Source organism: Schistocerca americana, chromosome 5, assembly GCF_021461395.2.
Source record: "Schistocerca americana isolate TAMUIC-IGC-003095 chromosome 5, iqSchAmer2.1, whole genome shotgun sequence".
NCBI classification, from domain to species: Eukaryota; Metazoa; Arthropoda; class Insecta; order Orthoptera; family Acrididae; genus Schistocerca; species Schistocerca americana.
This window is the reverse complement of record NC_060123.1, coordinates 460,143,819-460,166,402: the sequence shown is the minus strand read 5'-3', so window position 1 is coordinate 460,166,402 and position 22,584 is coordinate 460,143,819. Positions and strand designations below refer to the sequence as shown.

Below are 22,584 nucleotides of genomic sequence, written 5' to 3'. Positions count from 1 at the left end.
TATTAAATTGACTCATAAGCAGAAAGAAACTAGGGGCACGTGAAAGCTGTAGCACTTTCTGAAGAAGAGCAGATAATGATAGAATTGGCATGAATTTTGAAATGCAGACAACAGCAAGTCGCCATTCTATTTGTGCACATTTATCTGTTCCCACTGCCAGGAATACACAAATGGCTTTAGCCATCAGGCCTTCCTACTCACCAAGTGTAAATGAATGCCTGCAGCCATTTGGACATTCTACCAGCCGGGCGTACATGTTCGCCCGTAGCCCTCTGGGAAAAGGGTTAATAATGAGCCTCAACTGACTGGTGGTGGTTACAAAGTTGTTGATGGAGCAGGAAATAGCAAAATCATCCACAAATAGCGAACACTGCACAGAAGTCCTCACCACAGACTTTATAGAATTAATCACTACAGCAAATGAACTGGAAGGATGGTCTTGTGAAGTGGAGTTGACCTTGGAACCCCCACTTGCTGAGCTATTGTCAGGTGTAGGAGTCCAAGTAGCATCATACACTTCCCATTTTCAGTGTTGCCTGCCCACAATGGTATCAGAGTCAACAGCCAAATTATATCTTCCAAATGTACATTGTAACAGTTTCATTATGAGAAAATGTGAAATCCCATGAATCCCACTCTCCTGAGCATTCACTTAAACCTCTTCTTAAGGAATGCAGTTAAAACTTGTATTCATTTAAACCATGACTATGAAGAAAATTTACTTCCTTATATATGTCAGTAGCATAAAAATATGCACTGTCACTTATTCTACTATTTTAAACAATCACTTAAACTGTTTTTGGCATAATGCAGGCTTTAATACTGCATGCAAGTAATTGTTCTTGTGAAATAAACCAATGTCTGTGCAATGTGATGTATAAATGTTAATGTAGTACTGTAATTGCATCAATTGACTTGTCCTATATTACTTGTACACTGGCTGTATAATATGTTATCAACAGGACCAAATAAATAAATAAAATAAAAAATAAATAGATAAAAGCATCTGCAAAGCTTCTTTGTCTCTAGGAACCTGGTTAATCCACTTAAGAGTCTTCACTGTGCAGCTAATAACCACAGCACTCCAATAACTACTTGGGTAGTATGGTCACTTGCTGGTTTCAGGAAAAAAAGCAGAAATTGTCCTACCAGGAAGAGTATTTGGAGCTCTGAACAGAGCAGACTCTAGCTATATTATAGATAATGAGCCTTTGTATTCTTCTTCATTGTTAGAATCTCTTTGCAGTTATGCAAATTTTGATCCAGAGTGACGATCACACAAGCATAATGTTCTGCCATTGGCGAAGCAATGTGTGCATTACTTCTGTGTAGGCTCCCATCTCGATGCAGCTGATATTTGAGATATATATATAGCATGTTAGAAATCCTCTTAACACATTCAGGGCACAACACTGCCCAGATTCGCAGCTGATACTGCAGCCCATTGGCGGCCACACACTGCACTATATTTAGTATGGTATATAGTGCAGGACTGTGCATTACTTTTTTTTTTTTTTTTTTTTTTTTTTGCTCCCCCCCCCCCCCCCCCCCCTCCTCCTCCCTTAACTGAGTTCATGCCATTGTGCATGAAACCATGTTCAGTATCTTGTTCAATGCTTTCAATTTCGTTTTTGCAACTTTACCTTCAACTGAGTGTTTATTGCTAATTGTTATGAAATTTTAATGTCACTCTACATCCATTATAAAGTTGACTGGTAACATATATTTTTGCATGAACAGTGAGATTTACATTATCATATAATATGAGAAATGGTTTTAGCTCAAATGGATCCCATACCATCAACAAGTGGGATGGCACGACATTGTAAGTGTCAGACAACTGGTTTCACTGAAGGAGAGTTACTAAGCATGTTGGAATAATCTGATTTTGAAGTTAGTGATCCAGCATTATCGGAGTTTTCTGATGAAGGAGATGCATTTGTGGACACAACTGATAGTGGCAGCAGTGATGATGAGAATGACTACATTGGTGATGGTGATGGCAATTGACTGCAAGAAATCTACAACAGGTAGAACTGTAAGAAGCCACAACTGTGACCAGGGCTAAACTGACAATAACCCGCATTTACAGGCCACATTCATCTACAGTATATATTTCACCAACAAACTGTATGTGACTCACTGTATTAAAAACACACCAGCCAACAGTATACTAGCAGCTGGCAGGCACACTGTGTCAGATGAACACCTCCGCCGTGTCCACCAGCAGCCTTATGGCAGTGTCCACCAGCAGCCTTATGGCAGTGAGTGTATTAATTGATTCAACTTGTGGAAGGTACAGGGAGAATTGCAACAACATGTCAGAACGTTAAGACGAAAATGGAGTTAAAAGTGCCAACATGTTAAGCCCAATTGACAGGAGAAAAAAAAGAGCTAAGAACAGGGACTTCCCTTGAAGAAAGGTCCACAAAATGCGTTGCAGAGACAACGCAGGTTCTCAAATAAAGATTAAATGTCCTTCGCCATATTGCTACAACAGATAAAAAGTAAAACACAGGTGACAGCCCGTGCATCATTCATTAAAACAGCCACTAACTCAGGCAGCAAACATACAGCATAACATAAGTGGTTTAAAAAAGTGCATACAGTCAGGAAATGGCAAACCTTCAAAGGTTGATGACAATGAGCACAAAGTGGTGGGGGATCACCAGTTAACAAATGGCAATGGCTAAAATGACAGTGCCCCCTATGCAACCTATCTAAAATGATCTTCTAGCAGTTAGAGGGCCAAGAGGAGGTCAGCCAAGTCGCTGGGAGATGAGATGCTTTGTTCCCCAGAGGTTGTACCCTTGAAGGTAAGACTAGTGGTGATGCTCAAGTGGCACCACCTGCTGACAGACAGCGCCACAGAGATCATCAGAAGGAATGGAAAACTCACAGGCCAAGGTCGAAGGATTGCAGCCTTGGCAGCAGTGTCAGCAGCCTCACTTCCCTTCAGAACGATGTGACCACAAATGTCACAGTGGCTCCATCAAGAATGAGCAAGTGGAAGACTTCTTGGACCTGATGCACTAAGGGATGGACTGTGTACAGCACACAAAGGCTCTGAAGGGCACTGAGAGAATTGGAGCAGGTGACACCATTGAAAATCCTGTGTCGACAGATGTACTGTGTGGCCTGATAGAGGGTGAAGATCTCTGCTGTAAATACTGAGCAGTGTTCCGGAAGCCGATACCAAAAATTGACGGTGCCACTGACAAACGCACACCCAACACCATGGCCAGTCTGAGAGCTATCAGTGTACACAAAGGTACTATTGTTAAGTGCCATGCAAACAACATAGCAAATCTGGAGTGGTTTCCTTAGGAAGCAAATGTTAACATGGGCCACCATATGAAGCCAAGTTGGTGAAAGGTTTCACATCCACTGGGAAAGTGGCAGGGAGTGTGAAGTTAAGCTGCTGGAGCAACAGCCAAAAGCGAATTCCGGGAGATAACAGACAAGAAGGACATTCCCCATACTGGCAGTCAAAGGAGTCATCAAAGAAGGAGACTTAGGGTGGGTGGCTAGGCATGGCAGATGAACAGCATGAGTATCTGCTGAGTAGAACATCATGCCAGTATGACAGCAACAGTTCAGAAGCTTCTGTATGGAGACTCTCAAGTGGGCTAGTGTAAAAGGAGCCAGTGGTCAAACGGATTCTATGATGGTGGATCATATTTAGATGGCATAAGATGGATTGATGTGCAGTTACATAAACTAAATACCAACAGTCTAGTTTCAAACGAGCAAGGGGTCGGTACAAACAGAGGAGGGCGACCTGATCTGCTCCCCAGAAACTACTGCTTAGGACACGTAGGATACTGAGGCACCGCATACAACAGGTGGGCAGGTAAGACACGTGGGAAGGCCAAAAAAGCTCCCTATCAAGCATGAGCCCAAGGAATCTCATAGTTTCAGCAAATGGAAGAGCAACAGGCCCAAAATGTAAAGACGTTGGAAGATGCCCATTGTGCCACCAGAAATTCCCATAATCAGTTTTGTCAGTGGAAAAGGAAAAGCCATTCTCAATGCTCCAAAAGTAAAGATGATATAGACATCATTGAAGATTGCGCTCAAGGAAGCAAGTCCATGAAAAACTGCAACAGATTGCAAAATCATCGACGAAAGGGGAGCCAGAGATGCCCGCTGGTAGATAGGCCATTATAGGGTTTATAGCTACAGTAAAGAGGATGATGCTCAGGACAGAGCCCTGAGACACCCCGTTTTCCCAGATATAGGTGTCCAGCAAGGCAGACCCTCATGGACCTTGAAAACTCTGTCTTAAACTCCTGAAGCAAACAGGGCAGGCGGCCTCAGAAGCCCTATGTGTAGACAGTACGGATGGTATCAGTCCTCTAATAGGTGTCGTAGGCTTTATCCAAATCAGGAAACAGCCACAGTCTGGTATTTCTGCAGAAAACCATTGATGACGTGGGCTGACAATGTGACAAGATGGCCAACTGTAGTATGGCGTGCTCTATATCCCCATTGTGCAGTGGTAACTAAATTGCAAGACTCGAGCCACTATACCAGCCGGATATGAATCACACATTTCATCACCTTGCAAACATAGCTGGTGAGAGAAATGGAAGGAAAGTCTTTGTTCTTGCCAGGATTACATATGGGTATGACAGCAGATTCACGCCAGCATCTGGGAAACATGCCATCTGCCGAGATGTGATTGTACATATGAAGGAGAAAGTACTTGCCCGCAAGAGAAAAGTGCGGCAACATCTGAATGTCAACATTGTCTGGCCCTGTGGCGGAAGACTGGGATGAAGTGAGAGCTTGATCTAGCTCCCGCATAGTAAAGGCGGCATTGTAGCATTCATTATTCTGAGAAAATAGGGGTATCACCCAAGCCTCCTCCACTCGTTCCTGATGGAGGAAGGCAGACCGATAGTGGGTAGAGCCCCAAATCACCACAAAATAGTGTCTTAAGGTGTTGGAGATAGCAATAGGGTCTGCAATGACATTATCAGCTATGGTAAGATCGGTAATTTGGGAATGGACCTCGGTCCCAGAGATCCACCGAAGGTTAGCCCACATGACAGAAGAGGGAGTGGAACTGTTAAAGAAGTAGTAAATGAAATCCAGCTAGCTTTTTCCCTGTCCTGAAGAATGCAACAACACTGTGTGTGCAATGAATACAGTTTGCCATTGTAAGGTGACAGTTAAAAACATGGAGATGGTGTCTTCAAATGCGAATTGCATCATGGCACACCTTAGTCCACCAAGGGAATGGGATACAGCACAGTAAAGATGAAGTGCAAGGAATGAAACATTCTGCAGTGGTAATAAGGTTAATGTTTGTAATGTATTATGCCTGATCATCACAACTGGGGAAATATTGTTCAGCAGAGGTTGCTAGGGAAGAGTAAAGCCTCCAGTCAGCCTTAGAAAACTACCAGTTGGGGTTACACGTAGGTGGAGTAGGAGTCAGCAAATGGATAGCACACGGGAAATAGTCGCTCGAGTACATGTCAGGGAGAATAGACCATGTGAGATGACAGGCAAGCTGGGCAGTGCAGAATGAGAAATCAAAATGGGAATAGGTATTCGTGGAGTCTGAAAGGGATGTGAGTGCTCGTGTTAAGACAGATGAGGTTGAGTTGATTGAGAAGTTATGACAAGAGGTCACCTCTCGGACAGTTTCTGGAAGAGCCCCAAAGGGGATGGTTTGCATTAAAGTCACCAAGCAGTATAAAGGGATGAGGGAGTTGATCAATGAGCTGGAGGAAGTCTTCCCTGGTGAAACTGAATCACAGCGGGATGTAGACATTACAAAGAGAAAAGGTGAAATGAGGAAGGAAAATGCGGACTGCAAAAGCTTGCAGCCAGGTGTTCAGTGAGATGGTTTGGCTATGAGTATCTCCTGAATGAGCAGCATGACTCCCCCATGAGATGGAATATCAACCTCGAGCAGAAGGTCAAAACGGACCAGAAGAAAATGTGAGAGGTCAAAGCAGTCACGAGGATGCATTTTGTTTCTTGGCGGCAGAAAACAAGTGGACACTGAGATTCCAAGAGCAGCCGTAATTTCTCCTTGTTGGATCTAATGCCACGAACATTCCATTTGAGGAGAGTCATGATGGGTAAAGGGCAGGAGGGAAAAAATGAATAGTCATCACCTCAGCAGCTGCCGAGTGCCAGCCTTCGAAGACTCACTGCCTCAGGGCACAGAGGCTGGACAATCTTGAACAATGAGATTAACAGGCGCATCAGCACTCTCACTGGGTTGGCCTACAGATTCCAGTACAGAAAAATGGTTCGGGGTGTGCACCACCAAAATGCTGGTTGCCTGCGTGTGGGCATCATGCGATGACACCATGAAAGAGGATCTCCAAGTCAGCGAATGAGAAGACTATTTGACTTTGTTTGATTTCTTGGAGCCTTTGCAGGTGGCAGATGAAGACTCATATGTTTGTTGGCTGGAGGGACTTAAAAAGTCTTCATGGGAGTATTCATTCTGTCCTTTCCAGCCTGCCAGTTGTGCAACAGGTGATTTTTCTGCCAGACACGAAGATGTGGTGACTTGCTGCACAGCTGGAGGAGGAGGAGATGCGGTGCTTCCATGACACTGGGCAATTTTACAACCATGATGCTGAATTTGAGGTTACAAGTCAGAGTGGCTGTGACCTTCATAGAGTGAGATGTAGCAAGAACAGTACTGTAAGTACCACATGGTAAAACACAGAGCTTTCTAGCAGCCAACAACTTCCGAGCAGCAGGGTAAGACACTTTTTCCTTCACCTGGATGGCCCGCTCATTGAGATACAAAGGACAATCTTAGGATGAGGCTGATTTGTCTCCATTGCACCCGATATAGCAGGGAGGTGAAGACGGGAAACTGCCCTCATGAGCATCCCTACCCATATAACACATTTGACAGTGTTTTGACAGGACATTTGAGTGTGGTTGTAATGTTGACACTAGTAGCAGCGCATGGGGTTTGGAATGTACGGTTGGACTGTGATGACTTCATAGCCTGCTTTGATCTTTGATGGAAGTGTTACTCTATGAAACATGAGAAAAAGACTGTATACAGGCAATAAGGTTGAATCAATCTTTCTCATTACCCAATGGACTGTAGCAATGCTCTGATCAGAGAGAGGCAAGTTTCTATTTCTCCCTTAGGCAGACCCATCAAGCAGCCTAGTGTAAATAACACCATGTGAGGAATTCAGCGTTCGATGGGCCTCAACATGAATGGGATAGGTGGAGTAGAGAAGCAGCAAGCATTTGTTGGACTTGCGAATCACAATTCGTCTCCAAAACCAAAGCACCATTACACAAACGAGACCAGGATTTCACAGGGCTGGATTGGCAACTGCCTCAACACCTTTCTGAATTATAAATGGATTAACCACACCAAAGGCCTGAACTTCTTCAGTATGTGAAACCGTGAGGAACCGATGTGCAGCTGATAGTGTCTTGGAATCTTTATCCTCATTCCATTTACATTTAGTAGACGTAGACTGAGATGATGATTGATTCATTGTGAGAAAAGTCCCCCACAATTGCCAGCATCTCTGATGGTGTGCTCCTTCCAACATGGGGAGGGGGGGGGGGGGGGCACCATCAGCAGAGGGGGTCTCACCCACCATAGGTGATTGTTCACACTTCAGATCACATCTCTCGAACTCCTGACAGAGGGACCAGTCGACCATAGGTAATAGTTCACACCTCAGGTCACATCTACCGAACTCCTGACATAGGGACCAATTGGCAATCTGGGAAGGTAACAGCTCAGGCACTCACCCCTCCCTGGGCCTGGCCTGTACCAGAGAGTATGTACGAACCCTACATGTCGATCCAGGGCTGGGAATTACGCATTACCCAGTGACCCATTATGCATCAGACGCGTGGGCTGGCCTTCAGGAGTGCACAGGGAGTAAGAAGAAGCAAAGAGAAACCTCAAATGTTGAAGGGGAGGAAGGATAGGAGATGGAGAATGAAGAAAGAAAGAAGGTAAGAAAGAGAGAAACAACAGTGGAGGGACTGTTCTGATATCAGGATACTGAAAATTCAGAACACATTCCCAAAAATATCTCAGGTATGTTACCCTAGGGAGAGGAAAAAGAACAGCAGAAGAATAGACAAGCTGCATGGAAGGGGAAAGGTGCTGCAAAGGCTGGGGCCCCATGGTAGCCAAGCAGGGACTCACCCTAGAGTGTGAGCCCCTGGGGGAGGGGGGGGGGGGGGGTTCAGTAAGAATACTGTCAGCTTTCTCTTGTTATATATTGGGATTTCTATTACTTGCAAAACAGTGAGAGAGAAACAGTTAAGGCACACTGTTAATCATGATTTAGCTCCCTCACTAGCGTGGTCATCCTTGTGGAGGGTGAAGTCCCTCATCACACTGGCATCACGGAGTTTGCAATGGGTCTCCTACGGACACAAAGAGGATCTACCTATGTCAGGTCAACAAGGGTCCTAAGCTTTTAATACCATTTATGTTTCACTGTGAAATTAGCACAATATTTCTGGTAAGGGTTATTTTGGTTTGCTACTTTACTTTCTGCCTAATTGATGCAACTGTGGTAACAGGGACAAGGTTTGACAAACTTTTTGGTGATCCCTGCAGGATTATTCATAAGTAGCTCAGGGGTTTCAGAAGACAACTGTGAGGAAACTACAATTCAAACAGAAAAAGACACATATCAGTTGATAATGCATCTCACCAAATTTCGATTCATAATATGTTCCTTGGTGTAGTCGCACTTGGGAGCAGGGGTGCCAGAACGTGTAGACATATTCCCGCTCCATACTGTTGCATCAAATTTATTTTACACCTGCAGATAGGCATCCCTATGAACAGATTTGCAAAGTGGGCTGCTGTTGCATTTTCCTGGGCTATTCAGGACAATGACTTCAATGAACTGCATACACATTTGCCACGTAACAAATGTTGCCCATATTGAGCACCCGCAAAGCGAGTTAAATATTGGAGATTGCTCTGTTCATTGACATGTGTCTACTTTCTGTATGCCTTGTAGTTTTTGTGCAGTCACCTTCTGAAACCACAGAGGAACTGTATACCTCAATCCCACTAGTATCACTTGAGCTGACTTCAGTGACACCAATATTCTGCTATCAGATGGCTGTTAACGAGATCTCTTTGGTATGTGGCTCACTTTTTCAACAGTCTTAACCTCTTGTGAGGTAGATAGAGTACTTCTAGAGAAGCACATATCGTTCTTACCTCTTTGTGGTAATAAATGACTTTGCAAGCTATTTGATTTTACTGTAGTTGATGCCTGCTTGGAGGAGTCTGTGACCTTGTCAATAAGAACCTTTGTTTGCATGTGTAGAGGGACACCACTTAACCCTCCAGCAGGCACACCATTTTTTATAACATGACTGGGTTTGCAGCATACCTTATACACATGAAAAGAATAGCTGCCTTTAAGTTACTGAGGTAAACACACATGACCAAAATTGCAGTTTAATCTTAGTTTAATTAAACAATGATACAATAAACTTAGATTATATGAGCTTTACCACTATTTGATTAAACAATAATACAATAAACTTTCACTATACTAATATGTTGTCGCGTACAAGTGTTAACACAATAACAACCCACTGAAAGCATTAAACAGTGTAGTTACATCAGATCCCGCCCAACTGCTTATTCGACTGCTAATTATCTCTTAAACAACTGTCTCATTGTGGGATTGTGCCGCTAGCTCGGAATTGGATCATTTTCTTGCATGGACTGTAAATTTTTTTCTCACCTAACTTGCTTTTTATTTTGTATTATTGCTGCTCATTTTAGTGTATGTTAGCTGAAGCAATAATGAATGAATAGGTACTGGCGTTCAATTGTAAAACAATAATGGAATGGTACAAGACAATGTTATTTGTGGTTGGTGCACTTTACACACAGGCGCACCCACTCAAGAGTTAATACTAATTTTGAAAGAATCTGTATTAACGAATTCACTTTGGATAACGATTTCCTGACTGCTGAAGTGACAGACAATCAGAAGTTCAGCTGTTGCACTTTATACAAATTATTTGCATCTGGGTACAACATTCGGTAATTTCAGTTTGTTTCATTTTAATCATTGATATAGAGTGGAGTACACGTTGAACAGACAACAATGCTCACCAGATAATTAATACAACACAGTGGCACGATATGCATTTAGCTCCAGCTTCATGTATAGATTTACTGCATTTCCTCTAAGCTGCCAGTCAATTGCATGCCATGAAGGTAGGGTCACAATGTTGGTATTTATAGCAACTGATGGCATAGGAATGCACAGACACACTTCAACAAGAAGTCCGACATATTTTGGTAGCATCTACAAAATTGGACGAAAGTAAGAAGGTAACCATATTTCCCAGTACCCCACTCACTAGTTTCGTTCTATTCCTGACACTCCTTGCTCCATCATTTATCTTTAAGCATATTAATGTTGATTGACATTAAACCATAGCCTTCACTGTCATTTAAAGGTCTTATATTTTTCATGTTGTATGACGGTACCCTCCACAAGTGTTTGCTACAGTGTGTATGATGCCAGACACGCTGACACCATTTCAGCCAGTAGAGAATCATTATGTTGATCCAGTCATAGCCCCTAATACCTGAGAAAGACTAAGGCAACTGAAGACTCTACTATTCTAGTGATCTGGGTAGTTAAGTCAATATTGTCATTCCCTGCTATACACAATGTTCTTCCATCAAATCTCGTGGTGGCTGTTGAAATGTAGCGGGAGGGGGGAGGGGAAGGGGGGGGGGGAGATCTCTCTCTCTCTCTCTCTCTCTCTCTCTCTCTCTCTCTCTGTGTGTGTGTGTGTGTGTGTGTGTGTGTGTGTGTGTGTGTGTGTGTGTTGGAAAAAAACACATTCTGGAGCTTTTCAAATAATCAGGCTCACTGACTTTTGCAGTTCATAATCTGCAGATGCTAGAGGCAAAAAAATCAATAACTTAACATAATTTGAACATTATGACAAGTTAAAATTGCCAACAAATATATATTAATAATTTTTATTCATGTAGAATGTGCTGGGTTAAATCAGCTTTTAATAATAATGCTTTCACTGACTAAATGAATGTCATAAAAACATCATGTGGTACTTATCCACTATCATCTTTAAGAGAACTCTTTAATGAACTAATTAAAGCTGACCTCAACTCTAATGTTGGTTCCCATGGATTTCTTTTATTTACAAATTACGGCATATGTTGTGTGTACAGACAAAAGAATTACTTCCTGTTGTTAATTTAAGTATGTCTAACATTTATGTACACTCATCTCTAAGAGTTTAGCATAGAGTCTCTTATAGAAATTAAATATGTTTTATGTAACTCACTAAATGCCATGTCTTTTTTTGTGGGGTGGGGGGGAGGGGGGGTTGAACAGCTCCCAGCATGGTGAAATGATTTTGTAGGTGCTGAGGACCTACATCAGTATGGCTGGAAAGACATTTCAGTCACAATTCTCCTGATTAGCAGCCCAATGCCACTGCACCAGGAAAATGCGCTATGAGAACTCGCCTTATGACCTAGGAAAATACTTAATTTTAGAAAAAAAAAAAAGTTACATAAAAAAGCCAGTCAAGGAGTCAGCTCCCTGACAGACAAGAAGTCCACTATTTTTATGCCTGTCTCACCTCCCCTCACGCAGACACACTATGGTACTGTACATTTTTAGATGCAACAGTCAGAAGACGTGCTTTGCTGGCAGATGTAGAGTTACCAAAGTAGTAGCATAATATGTTTGGTTTTCAATGAAGACACAGCATTGCAGCACATAATAATAATAATAATAGAAGGCTTTCCAAGCATAACTAGGGACTGGCCAAAAAACAAAAACTTTCTAATTCATATGTTACTGTTTTTCTTCTTTATCCGCCAGGCCTCAACCTCCGCTAATTTCAAGTTGCCGCCGTTCATACCTCACCTGTCTTTCAACAACATCTTTGCCTCGGTACTTCTGCCTCGACTGACATCTCTGCCGAAACTCTTTGCCTTTACAAATGTCTGCTTGTGTCTGTGTATGTGCGGTTGGATATATGTGTGTGTGTGTGTGTGTGTGTGTGTGTGTGTGTGTGTGTGTGTGTGTGTGAGACTGAGTGGATACCTGTCCTTTTTTCCCCCTAAGGTAAGTCTTTCCGCTCCCGGGATTGGAATGACTCCTTACCCTCTCCCTTAAAACCCACATCCTTTCGTCTTTCCCTCTCCTTCCCTCTTTCCTGATGAACCAACCATTTGTTGCGAAAGCTTGAATTTTTGTGTGTGTCTATACCCGTCCTTTTTTCCCCCTAAGGTAAGTCTTTCCGCTCCCGGGATTGGAATGACTCCTTACCCTCTCCCTTAAAACCCACATCCTTTCGTCTTTCCCTCTTTCCTGATGAGGCAACAGTTTGTTGCGAAAGCTTGAATTTTGTGTGTATGTTTGTGTTTGTTTGTGTGTCTTTCAACCTGCCAGCACTTTTGTTCGATAAGTCACATCATCTTTGTTTTTTGATATATATATATATATATATTTGTTTTTTGAACAAAGATGTGTGACTTACCAAATGAAAGTGCTGGCAGGTCGACACACACACACACACACACACACACACACACACACACACACACACACACACAGATATATATATATATATATAACAAAAATGATGTGACTTACCAAACGAAAGCGCTGGCAGGTCGATAGACACACAACAAAACACAAACATACACACAAAATTCTAGCTTTCGCAACCAACGGTTGCTTCGTCAGGAAAGAGGGAAGGAGAGGGAAAGACGAAAGGGTGTGGGTTTTAAGGGAGAGGGTAAGGGGTCATCCCAATCCCGGGAGCGGAAAGACTTACCTTAGGGGAAAAAAGGATGGGCACACACACACACACACACACACACACACAAGCAGACATATTCAAAGACACAGAGTTTTGGCAGAGATGTCAGTCGAGGCAAAAGTGCAGAGGCAAAGATGTTGTTGAATGACAGGTGAGGTATGAGTGGCGGCAACTTGAAATTAGCAGAGATTGAGGCATGGTGGGTAACGGGAAGAGAGGATATATTGAAGAGCAAGTTCCCATCTCCGGAGTTCGGATAGGTTGGTGTTAGTGGGAAGTATCCAGATAACCCGGACGGTGTAACACTGTGCCAAGATGTGCTGGCCGTGCACCAAGGCATGTTTAGCCACAGGGTGATCTTCATTACCAACAAACACTGTCTGGGGAGTTGAATCATTAGGAGTAGGATTAAGACACTATCCAAATTGAACCCTGCCTGGAACAGTTCCGTCCTCCGTCACAGTGGGACCCACCTCCTCTTCCTCAAATATACCCTCTCCAAACCTTCCAGGAATTTCTGACTTCCAGCCTTGCCTCTCAATCCTTCTTAAAAAACCTTAATCCTACTCCCAACATCACCACTGCTGAAGCCCAGGCTATCCGTGATCTGAAGGCTGACCGATCCATCGTCATTCTTCCGGTGGACAAGGGTTCCACAACCGTGGTACTTGATCGTCGGGAGTATGTGGCTGAGGGACTGTGTCAGCTTTCAGACAACACCACATGCAAAGTTTGCCAAGGTAATCCCATTCCTGATGTCCAGGCGGAGCTTCAAGGAATCCTCAGAACCTTAGGCCCCCTGCAAAACCTTTCACCTGACTCCATCAACCTCCTGACCCCACCGACACCCCGCACCCCTACCTTCTTCCTAAAATTCACAAACCCAATCATCCCGGCCGCCCCATTGTAGCTGGTTACCAAGCCCCCACAGAACGTATCTCTGCCTACATAGATCAACACCTTCAACCCATTACATGCAGTCTCCCATCCTTCATCAAAGACACCAACCACTTTCTCGAACGCCTGGAATCCTTATCCAATCTGTTATCCCCGGAAATCATCCTTGTAACCATTGATGCCACTTCCTTATACACAAATATTCCGCACGTCCAGGGCCTCGCTGCGATGGAGCACTTCCTTTCACACCAATCACCTGCCACGCTACCTAAAACCTCTTTCCTCATGACCTTAGCCAGCTTCATCCCGACCCACAACTTCTTCACTTTTGAAGGCCAGACATACCAACAATTAAAGGGAACAGCCATGGGTACCTATTCATGGGTCACTTAGAGGAAGCTTTCTTGGTTACCCAGGCCTGCCAACCCAAAGTTTGGTACAGATTTATTGATGACATCTTCATGATCTGGACTCACAGTGAAGAACAACTCCAGAATTTCCTCTCAAACCTCAACTCCTTTGGTTCCATCAGATTCACCTGGTCCTACTCCAAATCCCACGCCACTTTCCTTGACGTTGACCTCCACCTGTCCAATGGCCAGCTTCACACGTCCGTCCACATCAAACCCACCAACAAGCAACAGTACCTCCATTATGACAGCTGCCACCCATTCCACATCAAACGGTCCCTTCCCTACAGCCTAGGTCTTCGTGGCAAACGAATCTGCTCCAGTCCGGAATCCCTGAACCATTACACAAACAACCTGACAACAGCTTTCGCAACCCGCAACTACCCTCCCGACCTGGTACAGAAGCAAATAACCAGAGCCACTTCCTCATCCCCTCAAACCCAGAACCTCCCACAGAAGAACCACAAAAGTGCCCCACTTGTGACAGGATACTTTCCGGGACTGGACCAGACTCTGAATGTGGCTCTCCAGCAGGGATACGACTTACTCAAATCATGCCCTGAAATGAGATCCATCCTTCATGAAATCCTCCCCACTCCACCAAGAGTGTCTTTCCGCCGTCCACCTAACCTTCGTAACCTGTTAGTTCATCCCCATGAAATCCCCAAACCACCTTCCCTACCCTCTGGTTCCTACCCTTGTAACCGCCCCCGGTGTAAACCTGTCCCATGCACCCTCCCACCACCACTTACTCCAGTCCTGTAACCCGGAAGGTGTACACGATCAAAGGCAGAGCCACGTGTGAAAGCACCCACGTGATTTACCAACTGACCTGCCTACACTGTGACGCATTCTATGTGGGAATGACCAGCAACAAACTGTCCATTCGCATTAATGGACACAGGCAGACAGTGTTTGTTGGTAATGAAAATCACCCTGTGGCTAAACATGCCTTGGTGCACGGCCAGCACATCTTGGCACAGTGTTACACCATCTGGGTTATCTGGATTCTTCCCACTAACACCGACCTATCCGAACTTCGGAGATGGGAACTTGCTCTTCAATATATCCTCTCTTCCCGTTACCCACCAGGCCTCAATCTCTGCTAATTTCAAGTTGCTGCCACTCATACCTCACCTGTCATTCAACAACATCTTTGCCTCTGCACTTCCGCCTCGACTGACATCTCTGCCAAAACTCTGTGTCTTTGAATATGTCTGCTTTTTGTGTGTGTGTGTGTGTGTGTGTGTGTGTGTGTGTGTGTGTGTGTGTGCCCCCGTCCTTTTTTCCCCTAAGGTAAGTCTTTCCGCTCCCGGGATTGGGATGACTCCTTACCCTCTCCCTTAAAACCCACATCCTTTCGTCTTTCCCTCTCCTTCCCTCTTTCCTGACGAAGCAACCGTTGGTTGCGAAAGCTAGAATTTTGTGTGTATGTTTGTGTTTTGTTGTGTGTCTATCGACCTGCCAGCGCTTTCGTTTGGTAAGTCACATCATTTTTGTTTTTAGATATATTTTTTCCCACGTGGAATGTTTCCCTCTATATACACACACCTGCCAGCGCTTTCGTTTGGTAAGTCACATCATCATTGTTTTTAGATATATTTTTCCCACATGGAATGTGTGTGTGTGTGTGTGTGTGTGTGTGTGTGTGTGTGTGTGTGTGTTTTTGACAAAGGTCTTACTGGCTGAAAGCTTTATTTGTGACAGTCTTTTTGTTGTGCCTATCTCCGCTATATGGTGAGTGGCAACTTTCCTTTTCATATATAATTCCATCCTGGTTTTCCATTGTTTGATTTTATTTTGATAATCATCATTATAAATCTATGACACTCAGGTCAAGAAGAAGGAAAAAAAGAAACGTGTGAATACAGGATCATAAGTAGGTCAAAAATGGAAAATGTTTTCACTGAATAAATACTGAAAGGGAAACAATTAGTAAATGACTATAATGAGAACAGTAATAGATAAAAGGTAATGCTTTTTAATAACAATCATAAAAATGTTGTCTTATAGTGTAAAAGCAAACTGCCAGAGACTGATGCAGTATAAAAGTGAGTGACAAACTAGATTATAGTTGTATGTTACTTAAGCCTCTAAAACTGTCCAAGGTTTGTCTAGTTTACGAACCAGATATTCTAGTTGACTGCGATACACTATTGGCCACTTCCTTCTGCCATCTCAACTCCTTATTTGCACTAGTAAGTTTCAGCAAGTTAAAGAAAAAGGGGGCACTACGTTGTAATGCTAATATCACAGTTTTTCTTGTTCATTACAAAATGTACCATAGTACTAAAATGACTTTGTATCAGACTCTTTTTTTCAGATTGTTTATTTGTTGTCCACTGCAGAATTTATTACGGTATACAAAATAACTGTCTGCACAACCAATAATGTCCACATATAAAGATGAGATCTCTGGGCTGTTGCTCCACGTAATATCCAGTAACAAAAAAAAAAATCTAAACTTGAAACGACATCAAAAGTGCAACAAGAACAACTTACATTCCACTATAAACAAGAATTTTATATTTTTCACACGTCTGTAAGAGGTAATCAAAGGCAAACTAAATAATAATCACAATTAAATCATCATTTATTACTTTCAAAATAATTTTTGAGTTCACCCAGTGCTTTACTTCTGTGGGATATTTGATTTTTCACATCTTTTGGCAATTCAGCATATGTTTTTTCATATCCATCTGGCTGGAAACAGGGATCCCAGCCAAAGTCTCTTGGTCCCCTAGGGCTCACTATTGTACCAAATGTCTTCCCTCTAAAAAGAATGACATCATCATTTTCACCTCCTGGTGAAAATGCAAATGTGCATACAGCATATGCAGTTTTATCTTCCCAACCAGCCAGGAGGCGGTGTAAACCTTCAGGTCCAAGTTTATCTAAAAACCATTTTATGTATGGTCCTAAAACATAAGAAAGTAGAAAAAATTAATAGATTGATGATAAATTTGTACTGAAAGTTGGTACAACACAACATTTTCACAAAGGCACTGTTAAAATACTTAATCATGTGAGCAAATTATAAAAACAGCCTGGAAAATCTGATTTTTTTTATAAAAAAATAACCATACCCACATGAGATTACAAGTAGGCCACAGCACAAAATTTCTCTTTCTTGTTACTCAGTTTGATTTCCTTGCTACTCAGTTTATTGGTCATTTTAACAACTCCACAGAGCTCCTTAAAACAGTTTTACTTTAGTTTGATGGTAAGGCCATTAGGTGGGATTCAATGAGCCAAGCAACAACGCAGGAAACATATGTGGGACTGGGCTCTGGCTAGGGGTAAGGAGACTTTTCTGTATTGAAGCAGATGGAAGGAGCAAGGATCCATGGTGTGGAAAATGCAAAAAATTATGTAAATAATGTAGAATAACATCCGAAAAATTTCGCAAAAATACCCTCAAATACATGTGAAAATATAATAAAAAGAATGAGATGGATGCAAAAGGGGGAAACAAGATGAAATCTGAGGGAGTCGACAATAGCGAAACGCAAAAACTCGCTGAAATTGGTGATAAGTCACAAGGATCAAAGTAAAGAATAACTAATAAAATGGTTAGCAGGTCTGAGGGTGGATACATGTGAAGAATGGGGACGGCAGATGGGACTGGATGGTGGAATTAGTGGGTGCGTACTGGGATAGAACAGAGAAAGTGTAGGGGGTGAAGAGGGGTTTGTAGGATGAGATACAATATCGTGTGGCACTGGAAAGGTGCAAGAGTAAACCCGTAAAAATACGTGAAATGACGCAGGGACAGAGATCAATTTGAAAGTATAGGATTAATTATATCGGCGGGAGTAAGGTGGGACATAAGATGCTGCACCAACAATCAGCGTGGCTTTGTAGCCATCTGTTGTACGCAGCAGAGACAGATGACACAGTGTCACTCGTAAGTAGAGGGTGCGCGCGCGCGCGCCCACACACACACACACACACACACACACACACACACACACACACACACACACACAGAGAGAGAGAGAGAGAGATATATCCACTCATGCAAACGCAACTTTCACACATGACTACAGTATGGTCGGGATGGTGTACAGTGAAGTGATGCAGGTTGGGTGGCAGGCACGGGTGAAGTGGGGAGGGGGAGGGGAAGTAATGGCAAAGGAGAGAAGTACAGCCTAGCCACTCACGGTGGTCGCATCTGCGGTGACAAGCAGTTCTTCTTGAAATATACCGAGAGTCTGACTGAAACCTTCACTGAACATAATTATCCTCTCAACCTTGTACAAAAACAAATCTCCCGTGCCTTATCTTTCCAGTCTCCCACCAGCTCCCAAGGCCCCACCATCCAGCCGCAGAGAAGCACTCCCCTCATAACTCAGTACCACCCAGGACTGGAGCAACTGAATTTCACTCTCGGCCAGCATTTCAATTACCTCTTGTTGTGCCCCGAAATGAGAAAAGTCTTGCCCACTATCCTTCCCAACCCTCCCACAGTGGAATTATCCCGTCCACAGATCCTACACAATATACTCTTCCATTCTTACACAACCCCTGCTCCCAATCCCTTACCTCATGGCTCATACCCCTGTATTAGAGACCTAGATGCAAGATCTGTCCCATACATCCCCCCCCCCCCACTACCTACTCCGGTCCAGTCACTAACATCACCTATACCATCAAAGGCAGGGCTACCTGTGAAACTAGTCATGTGGTCTACAAGCTAATCTGCAACCACTATGCTGCATTCTATGTATGCATGACAACCAGCAAGCTGTCTGTCCGCATGAATGGCCACCGACAAACTGTGGCCAAGAGACAAGTGGACCACCCTGTTGCTGAACACGCTCCCAAACATGGTATCCTTCATTTCGATGACTGCTTCATAGCCTGTGCCATATGGACCCTTCCCACCAACACCAGTTTTTCTTAACTGCGCAAGTGGTAACTTTCCCTGCAATAAAAGCCTACGTTTCTGTAACCCTCCTGGCCTCAACCTTCATTAGTAGCTGCCCTCACCCATCCAGTGCCTTCCCTGCTCCCATTCCAGCACTATACAGCCATCATTCCACCACCACACCCAGTCTTTTTTTATTTATTCTATATATAAAGATGATGTGACTTACCAAACGAAAGCGCTGGCACGTCGATAGACACACAAACAAACACAAACATACACACAAAATAAAATTCTAGCTTTCGCAACCAACGGTTGCCTCGTCAGGAAAGAGGGAAGGAGAGGGAAAGACGAAAGGATTTGGGTTTTAAGGGAGAGGGTAAGGAGTCATTCCAATCCCGGGAGTGGAAGGACTTACCTTAGGGGAAAAAAAGGACGGGTATACACTCGCACACACACATATCCATCCACACATATACAGACACAAGCAGACATATACAGAGGCAAAGAGTTTGGGCAGAGATGTCAGTCGAGGCGGAAGTGCAGAGGCAAAGATGTTGTTGAATGACAGGTGAGGTATGAGTGGCGGCAACTTGAAATTAGCGGAGATTGAGGCCTGGTGGATAACGGGAAGAGAGGATATATTGAAGAGCATGTTCCCATCTCCAGAATTCGGATAGGTTGGTGTTAGTGGGAAGTATCCAGATAACCCGGACGGTGTAACACTGTGCCAAGATGTGTTGGCCGTGCACCAAGGCATGTTTAGCCACAGGGTGATCCTCATTACCAACAAACACTGTCTGCCTGTGTCCATCCATGTGAATGGACAGTTTGTTGCTGCTCATTTGGTAAGTCACATCATCTTTGGTCTATCGACGTGCCAGCGCTTTCGTTTGGTAAGTCACATCATCTTTGTGGGAGAGGGAAACATTCCACGTGGGAAAAAATATATCTAAAAACGGGTAACGGTTTCCCTGAGCACTGTTCTTTTGACCAATCCAGAAATGTAAAATTTACAGCCATTTCATGTCTATACAAAAGGCAGGTTCCAGTAATTAAAGCAGGAAACCTTGATATCACTAACAACGGTGTTTACTGGATCACAAAGATGCAGTTTACAGTAACTTCAGCTTTCTATTACTGCATTATTTTATCTGTTCCATGTACCTGAAAGTTTTTCTTAATATTAGTACTACAAAACACATGCAGTTGAAAGAATAAATGAAGATATACAGGTTCCTCACAATTTGGCAGTTATTCAGGACCTGTCAACAAACATGCAAAGAATGTGGAGAAATTACAGTATGAGACAAATATCATACATAATAACCAAACTACTGAAAAGAATTACCAGTAAAGGATAGAAATAACCCTCACTTATAATGAATCTTGCATGTCAGATTTTTTTATGGGCAATGAAAGTGTTTTACAAACCAGGTAGTCCACCCAAAGCATTGAAACACAGACAAGTATCCTCGATCATTACTGGACCTTTCACAATTGCTGCTGCTGCCTTGCACTTGTTTATGCATATTTCATCTACTTCACCTTGATACTCAGGCAAATCAATTTTCTGACTTGCAAGCTGTAATAATCAGAAGGTAAAGTAAATTAAAATTATTGTAAAAAGTGACAACAGATGTATAGTAACAGTAAGAATTCATTCTATAAATAAACTGCCTAACACAGTAGATGCATTAGGTTACCTCTTTATTTTCTGGTTATACCATACATATTAATGGTGAATTTGGTATAAGCTATTGATCTACATACTGTATCTCAACAACTACTTTATTTCCCTGAGGAGTGGTGGTTTAAGTTGTCCTCATACAAGTATGCATAAAGAGATGCATTTTAAGTTGTTGTTGTTATTATGTTCATTGCTCACAACGCTGAGATAACTTGCGATGCGGTTCTTTATACTGAATGCCGTAACGCAATATACAATGCATATAACTAATATACCTAATCTGAATACGAGAAAAGGCAAGTTATATTCGAGGAATCATATGGCAGTACTGCAGTAGTAAAATACGAAGTCTTGAACGGCGGCGTGTCAACAATAAGTGAAAAATTTCACAGCTCGGCAAACAAAATTTTGTTTGGAATGTCTGAATGAATTTTTATCAGTCATTAAATTCGGAAGCTAAAAAGGATGGGAATTATTTTGGATTCCGAACTGTCATGTGCGCTACTGAGTGGAAATCCCGATCATAAACCTCGCCTGATTAACTCTACATGCACTAACTAGGTACTGTATACCATAACCTAGTAAGCAAAATAATAGTTTCAACTTGCCTCGTACGGTAAACTTTTACCAAGAATTGCTACAACTTCCTCTAACTTCTTAGCGTTACCGGTAACAAACACTAATGAACGAGACATACTCTTGGACAACTGTCACCCAGTTTCCCGATCTGTAGGTTCTGTACTGCACAACAACCTATATATGCGTACCGGTACGTACGAATATGTCGAAGTGCAGATTTTAGTTTATTTGCTGAACTTAGTAATTGTTTAATCTCATTATGACCAAGAGACGAACTACTGTCGTTACCTCAATGTGGAAATTTCGTTTTGTTTTAAATTGTATTCGTTTCACTTGCTTTCTGCTAGTGTTTACACATTTGTAACCGTTGAGGCGAGTACTTCTGTCACAGTAAAGTTGAAATATATGTGTCGGAAAGCATTTCTATAGTCTAACGCAAATAGTAATTCAGCAAAAAATATAATATTGTTCGAATGTGAATAAAATAAATAAACAAAATTCAAAAACGGAACATTTACCAGCAATTGTTAAAAAATACAGTTCGTAGCCGCAACAATTTATCATCCCATTGCTTTCTACATGTACAGACAAAATGATCTCTATATAGGCGTCACTGAATAGACCTTCATACTACAATAACATTTGAGCCCAAGGGTTTTGTCTCAAGCCACTCATTGACGTGGGGAGAAGTTGATTATCGAGGACCGCTGCTGCTACGTCGCCCGCCGTTTCTTCTCACGCGTTCTTCGAGTTCTTTCGGAGATTCGTCTTTATTGGCGCCTGTAGTGATTCTTTGCCGTTTCTGCTCGCTGACCAAGAAGTCGTCGATGCCGCATGCAGATATTAACGAATTCGGAGAAGTGTCGCGACTTCGTTTGCCTTCGTCGCTCGCAGCTGGGACAACGAACAATACGGCACCAGTCTCATTACTATCATCTAGCGAAATGCAGGAGTCAAATGCTGCCTCCGCTATCAGCAAACTGTTGTGTAGCCATCTCATTCACCATGAGTCCATCGACACTTCTTCTCAACCGTTCTCACGTGACTGTAACCTGTTGTGTTGTAATTCATCTCAGTCTTCTTCTCATGACATCACTCATCATGATTTTGAAGCTCTTGATCATCCTCAGCATGCATGTACTTAACAGGGACATATCCCCCACCCCCCTTCCCTTTGCCACGTCCAAGAACAGGGACCACTCCGGCCCAGTGCCCATGGTGCAGCCCAGTAACCCATGCCCAAGAATAACAGGGCCCGAAGTTGGTTGGAAACGCAACAGTGTTAACAACACCAAGCTGGTAACCACCGAGCCTGG

General features: G+C 43.0%; 1 protein-coding gene across 1 annotated transcript; it reads right to left on the bottom strand.

Moving 5' to 3' along the window:
* Positions 1 to 16,094: 16,094 nt before the first annotated feature.
* LOC124615570 (inosine triphosphate pyrophosphatase) lies at positions 16,095 to 21,510 on the bottom strand. Its single transcript, XM_047143552.1, has 3 exons — positions 21,298 to 21,510; positions 20,434 to 20,584; positions 16,095 to 17,047 (listed from the first exon to the last, which is right to left on the bottom strand). The coding sequence occupies exons 1-3, from the start codon at positions 21,382 to 21,384 to the stop codon at positions 16,719 to 16,721; spliced, it is 567 nt and encodes a 188-aa protein (XP_046999508.1). The 5' UTR covers positions 21,385 to 21,510; the 3' UTR covers positions 16,095 to 16,718.
* Positions 21,511 to 22,584: the final 1,074 nt, after the last annotated feature.

Coding starts and splice junctions, on each gene's coding strand:
- LOC124615570 (XM_047143552.1), bottom strand. CDS start 21,384: ATGTCTCGTTCATTAGTGTTTGTTACCGGTAACGCTAAGAAGTTAGAG. Junction 20,585..21,297: donor GTAAAAGTTTACCGTACGAG/GCAAGTTGAAAC, acceptor TGATTATTACAG/CTTGCAAGTCAGAAAATTGA. Junction 17,048..20,433: donor TGCTTTGGGTGGACTACCTG/GTTTGTAAAACA, acceptor CTTATGTTTTAG/GACCATACATAAAATGGTTT.